This window comes from Rattus norvegicus, chromosome 17, assembly GCF_036323735.1.
Source record: "Rattus norvegicus strain BN/NHsdMcwi chromosome 17, GRCr8, whole genome shotgun sequence".
Lineage (NCBI taxonomy): Eukaryota > Metazoa > Chordata > Mammalia > Rodentia > Muridae > Rattus > Rattus norvegicus.
The window spans coordinates 82,212,501-82,222,500 of NC_086035.1; the positions used below are offsets into that span (position 1 = coordinate 82,212,501).

A 10,000-nucleotide genomic window follows, 5' to 3' on the forward strand; every position below is an offset into this window, starting at 1 on the left:
TTATCCACATACGACTCACCTCAGATAGTTCCAGATAATGAATTGTACATTATTTCATGGTTACTACTAAAATGTCTACCTGGAAAATTATTGTGTAGTGAACACTGACTGCATACCAAAAATTTAATCTTTTACACGCCTATTTATAAACATGGTTAATCCCTTCTTATAAGGGGGGGGGTGAAGACCAAATAGTTTTGGATTTTAAGCTGGACTTCCTGATTCCAAAATTAATGTTTTTTTCTTTCCTTTATATGGCACTATTAAGGCCTAGATATTTCCTCCCACTTACGGTATTGGTTTGGACTTGTATAAACCTTAATCTGTCTATCTCTTTACTTTCATTCTCCCACCACCACATGATGGGAGGGTGGAATGGGGCAAGTGTGGAAGATTGTGTCAAGGTTTTATTGACCCAGAAAAACCCACCAGGATTGGCACCAGTGGACGCTTGACGACTCTGTATTTTTATTTTACAGGGAAAACACTACTACCCGAGCCTACACCCGCTCCTCAAGACAGTAGGTGTCCCTGACTTTTCTGATTTCTTTGTTATAGCCTTTGCTGACTCCTTTCCTTCCGTGATGAAAAGGGAGATGGTGGGAAGAGAGTTCTTAGTATCTTAGTGTCTTTGAGGATCTCATGAACGGTTGGAGTTTTGTCTCCGGGGAGCAGACACTAACCAGTTGCCCTGTTAGCATGTGGTTTCGTGAGTCGAATCCAAGGGTCCAGGGTTTTCTTTAGCACATGACCAGTGTGTATAACTTGGCGGTTTAAAGTAGTACACGCTTATTTGCTGAGAGTTCTAGAAGTCAGAAATCTGAAATTGCTTCCCATGAGTCAAAACGCACGCTTTCATCCACAGAACCACCTCCCCCCAACCCCACAGAGGTTCTGGCCACGGCCTTCACTTGGTTTCCTTGAATTCTTCCCTAAATGACCCCTGGCTCTGTCCTCAACCCAACCTTGCACCATGTTGTTCAATGTCGCATTGCACCCTTGTGCACTGGGTCTTTGCTTCTGCGTCCTTCCCTGAGAGCCCTTGCATTATTAGATCTAAAGCTCACCCGCATAATCCAAGATAATAACTCCTTCTCAAGACCCACAATTTAATCACATTTATGAAGTCCTTTCCATTGTCGTCTGACATACACAGGCTCCTAGGATTAGGTTATAGACACCTTTACAACCTTTTGCTGTATAGAAAAGGAAAATTCTATGCTTTGAAAGAGGGTTTAGACACCTTCTTTATGAATTAGCTGCCTGGCTCTCTAATCCAACCTAGATTAGCTCAAATCCATCTGTAAGAAGTCTTGGGGGGTGTAGATGAAATCTAGGTTTAGGAGTCCTCAAGCTTGGCCTTTGAACATCACAGGCATGTGTGTAAATCTTCCTAGATCTGCTATTCTGCTAGAGCCATGCCAGGAGTTCTCTCACCCACTAGTAACTCATAGATGTTACTTAGGAGGAGAGAGGCCAGTCTTCATTGAACTGACGGGAGGTAGATATTTGGCTTGGAACAATCCAATCTGTCCCTGACTGACATGGTGCATATTCTGGGGTCTTGGAGTTGTTCGTATCTTTGACATAGCGCTTATCCCTACTAACCACATTCCATAATGTATCTAAGTAAAGAAATATCTCTTTCTCTGACTTTTTTTCAGATCCACCAGTGACTGCAGATGGGTGGGTTATTTACAAAGACTACCAGTACTATTTCAGCAAGGAGAAGGAAACCATGGACAACGCGCGGGCCTTCTGCAAGAAGAATTTTGGTGATCTTGCTACCATTAAAAGCGAAAGTGAAAAGAAGTTTCTGTGGAAATATGTAAGGATATAGTAAGGAGTAGAAGGGCATGCTAGAAAGAAAGATGATTTCTGGGGTTGGGGATTTAGCTCAGCGGTAGAGCACTTGCCTAGAGAGCACAAGGCCCTGGGTTCGGTCCCCAGCTCCGGAAAAAAAAGAAAAAAAAAAGAAAAAAAAAAGAAAAAAAAAAAAAAGAAAGATGATTTCTGCCTTCAGTGCCTTAGAACAAATTCTCAAATAATGTACTAAATGCGAGGTTGAGGGTAAATGATTCAAGTTCCTGAGACTCTGACACAGAGCCTCACAGAGGGATGTACTGTATTGTTAGGACACCCATTGTAGAATCACAGAACGCAGAAATACTTTAAGTCTAAACATCGCGACGATCCCCTTTAGTTTATGAATTTAACTTTCAAGGATCACTGTCTCAATTGTTATGTCTCAATCCCAGACCACTTGTATAACATATACTATGATTATTAATCAAGAGGTCTGTCTTTGTTGGATCAAATTATTTGTTAACAGATAGTACAGTTTTGTTATTTATACAAAAAGCTCAGTAGTGCCCGTGTTGTCAGCTATTCCTAAAAGTAAAAATCTTCTTCGTGTCTTCTGAGTACTTTTCTGCTTTAAAAAAATAAATAAAAAGAATCTTTATGTGACCTCCTCATCATTTGCCAAAGAGGGGATGAGCAGAATAGCAGAAAATGGATTTGTCAGTATTTAAAGGAAAAGTTCACTTAAGTACAAAGGATAGTTTAGCATTCCTCCTTGTGGATATGCCTTGCTTTGAAGCTCTCAGGGTACTCCCTAATGTTGCACAAATGCCTATTTGTAATACGTGCTGCATATTATGTCCTTATGTATAGTGTACAAATCTCATTGCCTATTTTATTTCATATGGCCTCTTCAGCACCAAAATGTTTTAGATATTTGTTATTATAATAAATTACTGTATTCACTTTCTAAACTCAGGTTATTGCATTGCGAGTGTATTTTTCGTCCTTGTGAATATAATCCTATAGTATTTGTGCATGAATTCCCTCTTGGCAAATGTAAATAGGCCCCCTTATTAATACATACGTTTTTGCCTAAGTTGCTTAGTAGGTGACTGTAAATTGTATCTATAAACTTTTGTGTTCTAGATAAACAAGAATGGTGGGCAGTCACCGTATTTTATTGGCCTGTTGATCAGCTTGGATAAGAAGTTCATGTAAGTATATCAAGCCGACATCATGGCTTAGAAAAGAGATCAGATAAACACATGACTTGTGTTGAGACCTTTGTTTGCTGAGTGCATTGAAAGTTCCGTGACGATCTGAATCTGAAAAAAGGAATCCTTAAAAATGTGAAAGTAAAACTATTTAAGATAACTCTATTAAGATTTTCAACATTGTTAATTATTTAAAGGCTCAAAAATGGATTTGATCTCACAAAATGTCACTAGTCTTTATTTTAGGGCACTCAGCCGTCAGTCAATCATTGACTAAGAAGATGTGTTAAAGAGAGAAGAACGCTGAATATATTTTCAAAATGGCAACCCTGTTTCGACCAATGTTGGTACACAGGCCAAATGATCCCTTTTCTGGGTCTCTAATGTATTCAAGTTCATGATGAAACTTACCCCCAGAAGAGCAGGCTTAGGACCTTCCTTAGACATAGGGCCAGGAATGGCTGTGCTTGAGAAAAGGAATTCTTATATCTTGAAGGTTTCTTCCAATGTTCATTAATATGGTTCTCGTGCATTTCCAGAGCAGATGTGTCTATCTGTCCCACATAAGATGTCCCACATCTTAGTGACATACATTTTGTGGGACTTTGATTGCTACTTTTGAGCAACTGAGACCTAGAGTCAAGTTTGTTATTTTTAGAGAATAAAGACGTTGGCTATCGTTATGGAAAACACCCATTTGATCATCTCCAGAAAAAGAGGGCTGATTTTTATGATTCCTTTTATTTCCAGCTCCCAGAGTCCTTGAATTTCTATAACTTATGACAATAGTCATTGGCTCACCCACTTTATGAAAACATGGAGTAAGCAAAAGACTCAGAATGGCACTAATGAAAAATAATTGTATTTGTCTCCTCTTTGATAAATTGTATGGAAATCGCATGCCGTTAAATTGTATGGACATCGTGATTGAAGATTACTTTGGAAGGAATTTTGCGTCTGAATTCCAGACTAATCAGGCTCTACATGGTTCCCTCTTCAGGGCTATTGGGAGCTTGTTCTGAGGAGTGCAGAGGGTGGGACAGCATTCAGTATTCACATCATTCTTATGCATCTTCTTAAGTAGATTCTTTAGTAATAGACTATGCATCCCCCGCATGTGGGGAATCCTTACTTTACAAGATTAACTTACCTGGTTGTTTGTGAACTTGACCTGAAGGCATCAGGGAGTCTACAGAGGAACACAAAGGAGGCCCGACATCTGCGAGTTCCTTTCCTTAGTTTCCTCCCGTTTGCTGCACATCCCATGCCCCCTTTATCTTGATGTATTTGCCTTTCCCCCCCTCTGAGTTGTCATTTTGGCTGGGTTGTCGAGAAACGCTTCAATTTTCTTTTGCAGTTGGATGGACGGAAGCAAAGTCGATTTTGTAGCTTGGGCTACGGGGGAACCCAACTTTGCAAATGATGATGAAAACTGTGTAACAATGTACACAAATTCAGGTAAATCATATACCGATCTTATTGAACGTGCTTTGGGGTGTGATGTGCACCATTTCTTACATCTTCAGGCTAAAAATAGCAAGCAGCATACTTTCATAGGAGAAGAACAGAGTCCAAATTTTATTGGTGCAACAGTTCCATTTGCAAAGATAAATTTATCAGGATTGTTCACCAGCAAGCTAACAAACGATGTATCATCCTATTTCTTCCAATTTGCGAGGCATTTTTAAATGTTCTTATGTGAGGAAAATACCTAGAATATGCTTATAACCAATCATCTTTCTCTCTGTCTAGCTCTTTTTCATTGCATAAAATGGGAGGGCTGGTGTGATGTGTCTTTTGTTGGGGAGATTAAATGAAGTAACGTCTAATGCTAAACACATACTTAAGTATTATTTGACTGACTATTGGTGATTAATAATTTAATAACATATCTGTAATACCAAGAGCACACTCAGCATATAGGAATCTTTCTGCCAAGCTGAGCTCTTATGAGATGAGTGAAACAAAGACAGAGAGTGCTTGGGCAGGTTCTTCTGGTCATGTGAAAAATAAGGTAAAGTTACTCTGAACCATTTTCTGAGACCCCTACTGAGATATTGTATCTTTGAAGGTATGCTTTAAACTATGAATACGCAGATCTACTTTAGCACTTCTCTTTTACAGGGTTCTGGAATGATATCAACTGCGGTTATCCAAATAACTTCATCTGCCAGCGACATAATAGCAGCATCAATGCCACTGCCATGCCTACCACACCCCCAACTCCAGGTGGCTGCAAGGAAGGTTGGCATTTGTACAACAACAAGGTATCAGAGAACACTGATCTCAGTCTTGGTATTTGTATTATTAGGTGGTCTTCTTGTGGCTGTAAAAAATAGACAATAGAAGCAAGAGAGATTTTGGCTCTGTATTTCAGAGGACCCAGTCTATCTGAGCAGAGCAGGTAGACTAGATGTCTGGCTTCATGGAGGTGGGAACAAATGGTAGAGGCTCCTCATGCCATAGTGAATTAGGACACAAAGGACCAGAAGAGGCTCCAGCTCCATCCCTGAGGGCCTACCTCAGTATCCTATATCCAGGCGCATCACAAAATGGCACCATTGTGTGAGGAGCAAGAGTTTACATGCGTGAGTCGATGGGGATCATTTCCCACTAAACCCCAGCAGAGCTGTTCACTCTGGAACAGTGACAGATGCCAACCGCAGCCCTCAGAGTTAACTTCTGCCTATGTCATCACTTTAGCACAACTTGTGCAAGAATAGCTGGAGATTTCCATCACAAATTCTCAATGGAAAGAAAGAACCTACGTGAGCTATTAGCCAAAGATCTGTGCCCGTATCTCAAGGGCAAAAATAAAACTCTGTAGAGAAAACATGTGGGCCATGAAGCTGATTTAATTTTCCCTTTTAGTTCTTGTTTAGGCCTGAGGAAAGTTTTATTTATTTGTAAGTTTCATGAGTAACTTGATTTCTTGATGTGAACTTTATTATCTTTAGCTAAAACCTCTGTTTTCTTCCACCCCTTTGGTTACAGTGCTTTAAAATTTTTGGGTTTGCTGAAGAAGAGAAAAAGACCTGGAAAGAGGCACGGAAAGCTTGCATAGGATTGAAAGGAAACCTGGTGTCCATAGAGAATGCAAAAGAGCAAGGTGTGTAAAGTACACACCTGGGCAGTTATGAATATTCCTGGCAATTACAAATGTGTGTGTGTGTGTGTGTGTGTGTGTGTGCCCTAGAGTGATAGGTTGTTGCTTATTATAACTACTTTTTTTTCTGGAATAAGATACAGTAGGGGAAAATATCTTCTCAGTTTCTTACTAAGAGTGATTTTATATAGTGTTAGATGCTATACTGGGATTTAAAGAAAATTCTCCATAGAATTCTTTCCCATTTTCATAGCAACTCTATGAGCCAGGCATTATTATTCCAGTTTGTGGACGAGGAACTGATGTTCATAGAGCCTTGAGGGAAGGAGCATGCTTAGTCAGAAGTGGAGTTTAGGATCAAAACCCTGGGTACCAGTCCACATCCTGTCTAGGTGCCAACAAATCTGTCATGCAAGGGACTAAGGACAAGTAGCTCTGAGTACGAAGTGAGCAGCTACTGATCTCACAAATGCTCCTTGTCTGGCCCCTGGTCATATAATTTACAATACATCCAAGCTGACATTTTAATGAAAGCTTTGGACAAAGGCAGGAAGAAGTTTTTGATGAGATTCGAGGATAAACTGGTTATGGGAGTATCTGGTAAGAGAATGGTTGGTCACAACCATCAAGAGGACTGTTAAATTCATTCTTCTGTCAAAAGAAAGAAGTTGGAGCTAGGGAGAAACCTCAGTCAATGAAGAGCATGTTGTGCAAGCCATGAGGACCCCTGAGTTTAATCCTCAGCACCCACGTTCAAAGCCTGGGGTGGTGACATACGTGCGTAGTTCCAGCATACGGGAGTTCGAGAAAGGAAACTCCCTGAGGACTTCTGGCCCATCAGCTTAATAAAACCAGCAGCCTCCAGGGCAGGAAGGGACCCTTTTACATAAAACCTTAGTTGGCTAGATTCTGAGAAATACACAGAGGTGCTCTGGTTTCAGCACACATGCCCACATGCATGAGCACACAGACTTCGTCTCTTCTACCCAGAAATAAAGGTACTGACCACTCTTGAGTGACCCTTTGGGGACTACCATTGCTGAAATAGGTATCCCATTCAAATGATGATTTCTGTTCTAAGATTCAGACTAAAGCTGTTGTAGAGTTTGGAAACCATAGTAGTCGAGTTATGGATCAGAGGCCCTCAGGTTAAACACTTTGAGAACACATGTCCTTTGAGTGTGCACCTTGTATGGTTCTAATAGGAAGATCTGGATGAATGATGGATATAGGGAATTATATTTAGGTTCAAACTGAGGAGGTCATTCCAGCAGCCAGGACTGATGAAATACATTGTGTCATGAATGGGTCAAGGTTTGCAAATGGTTAAGTTGTATAGTGCTCAAATGGACACAGTAGAGCCATGTATACTGTGTACAGAGTAGAGCCCATATGTTGTATACAGAATAGAGGTTTATTGTGGGTGCAGATTTATAAGAAGGTTATAGGAAAAATTAGGCTACATATCTTTAACATCTCTTTTAGTTGGTTAGGTGTGGGGGGAACATATGCTTTATGGTGTGCACATGCATGTGTGTAAAGGTACACATAGATGTGTGTGCTTATACGGAGACTAGTGGAGAACACCAGGTTTCTTCTGCTCTACCACTCTCTGTCTTGTGTCTTGAGTCAGGGTCTCTCACTGAAGCTGCAGCGTGGCTAGCATCCAGCGAGCTCCAGTGGTCCTCCTGCCTCTATCCTCCACCATGCTGGGGTTACAGGCATGTATATCATCATATCCAGTTCCTACATGATCTTTTGTTATCCAAACTTGGGTCCTACCTCTTAATCACTGCTTCATATCTCCAACCCCAGAGCATCTTTGACTTTCAAAATACTTATCAAAGATTATGTATCTGGAAAAGTTCAGAAGATACTAGAAACCTGCTGTTGCTCTCCCAAATGCTTGTTCAATTAAGGCACAGATGTGCACTTTCTTAGGACCCATGAAACATGAAACCAACCGAGTTTCCACAGGAATCTTTGACAAGTTCACCAGCTATTCAGACACCCACAGCAAAGGGTCAAACAGTAACACATGGTACAAGAACATAACATTCACATTTCTCGAGCTGGCTCACCAGATTTTTGCCTGAGCTACCCAGCAGGGAAACACAGTACTGAATTTCCTCTCTTCCCCACAAAGTGCTGATTCCTGGCACAACAGAGTTAGAACCAGAGCAGTGGGATGTACAGAAGGAAACAATTTTCAGATAAAATAACATTATTCCTGGCAGAACAGACACACGCTGTTGAATTCGTAATGCGGTTGTTGGCACTGGGGGGAGGTCGGTGCTGTATGCTGGCTACCATGTAGAGCTGTTCACGTCGTGTTTCAAGTTGAGCAGGAGGCAGAAGTTACAGTCTTGTTTAGGAGACAAGTAAAATCAAAACAAATATCTATTTGTACTCTTAGTTCACCAAAGAATATGGGAAGAAAAACATTTGGACCTATTTCTACCTTTAGTTAATTGAGCAAAATGTAAAAATGAACAAGGCTCTTCTATTTGAAAATAGGATTAGAATTTGGGAACGGCTGTTCCTCAGAATTTTGTGCTCATGTGTGAGCAGGTGGTTATGTCTCTGCAGACTTTATTTTGCATTAAAAAGACTTATTTATTACTTGCGCGTGCGTGTGTATGTGTGTGTGTGTGTGTGTGTGTGTGTGTGTGTGTGTGTGTGTGTGTGTGTGTATGTCTGCCTGTGGAGACCAGAAGAAGATTTTAGATCCTTTGAGGCTAGAGTTACAGGTGCTTGTAAACTACCCAGTATAGGTACTAGGAATTGAAATTGGGCCTTCTGAAAATGTAGCATACATTCTCAAATATAGAGAGAGCCATCTCTCCAGGCCCCTATTTTGTATTTTCTAACAGAATCCCCAAATGCTGTGTCCTTCAATTTCTTGTCCATATTCATGGGGGATATGTTGCTGTTTTAGTCAATAGAGATATCTTTTATCTAGCATGTGGGATTAAGAAGCAGCTGCTGAGTGAGGCTTGGAGGGGTGTGGAACTAAAGAGAAGGTATAGGGCATATGGGCAATAAAATCTTCCATTGTTTTGGAATATTCGTTCCTGCCCTTTCTGCCACAGAATTACTGATGCAACAAAAAGCAATGGCTTTCTATACACTACAGGTTGTGAACCCTTTAGCTTAAGGATGTCTGGCTCTATACATCCACATTAGATGGCTAATGTTCTCCAGGCCTTGCTTCCCTGGAGGGATCCTGATTAGATAACCTTTGCCGGGGTATTTTTGTGATACTGAAAATTTAGGAGCAGGCTGCTTATTGTGTGGATAAATGGCTTTGATTTTCAAAGCCTTTCTGAGTTGGAAACTCTTCCTCTCCTCATTCTTGTCATCATATTGTTTTGTTTATAGAACCAGAACAACTGGTAGCTTACAGGGTGCCAGAGAGAAATACATGAGGGCCTTGCTGGTGCCCATTCTATATGCTCTGTCACCTTTTCATGTTTCATTATGAGTCAGGGTTATGCTAAGTTACCAGACTGGCTCTCTCTCTCTCTCTCTCTCTCTCTCTCTCTCTCTCTCTCTCTCTCTCTCTCTCTCTCTCCCTCTCTCCAATAAAATAAACCCTTAAGAAGGAAACTACAAAATCGGATTACAGGATGAGTTTTAATGAGTTAGAAGAGAGCATACTTTTTTCTGCAGGGTAGTAGGCAGCCCCCAACCACAGCTCATATTGAGGTCTCCAGCATGAGTGGATAGGATGGCTTTGAGACTCACTTAGCCCTTTTTCTGGGGCCTTTGTGTAAGATACAACTTTCCCAACTCCCTGCAGTGGCTGCATACAACCCAGACTTGTAATTTAAGAATGTATCAAAGCCCAAAACTCGGTTGCGATGGGGACACT

At 40.9% G+C, this 10,000-nt stretch overlaps 1 protein-coding gene across 2 annotated transcripts in view; it reads left to right on the plus strand.

Moving 5' to 3' along the window:
- The window catches only part of Mrc1 (mannose receptor, C type 1), an 81,687-nt gene that overhangs the window by 54,776 nt on the left and 16,911 nt on the right, over positions 1 to 10,000 (plus strand). For both annotated transcript variants that reach the window (NM_001106123.2, XM_063276254.1), the window contains 6 exons: positions 480 to 521; positions 1,665 to 1,828; positions 2,953 to 3,020; positions 4,378 to 4,478; positions 5,145 to 5,287; positions 6,015 to 6,129. In NM_001106123.2, the coding sequence (NP_001099593.2) occupies positions 480 to 521; positions 1,665 to 1,828; positions 2,953 to 3,020; positions 4,378 to 4,478; positions 5,145 to 5,287; positions 6,015 to 6,129 (633 nt within the window). The remainder of the gene's footprint in view (positions 1 to 479; positions 522 to 1,664; positions 1,829 to 2,952; positions 3,021 to 4,377; positions 4,479 to 5,144; positions 5,288 to 6,014; positions 6,130 to 10,000) is intronic.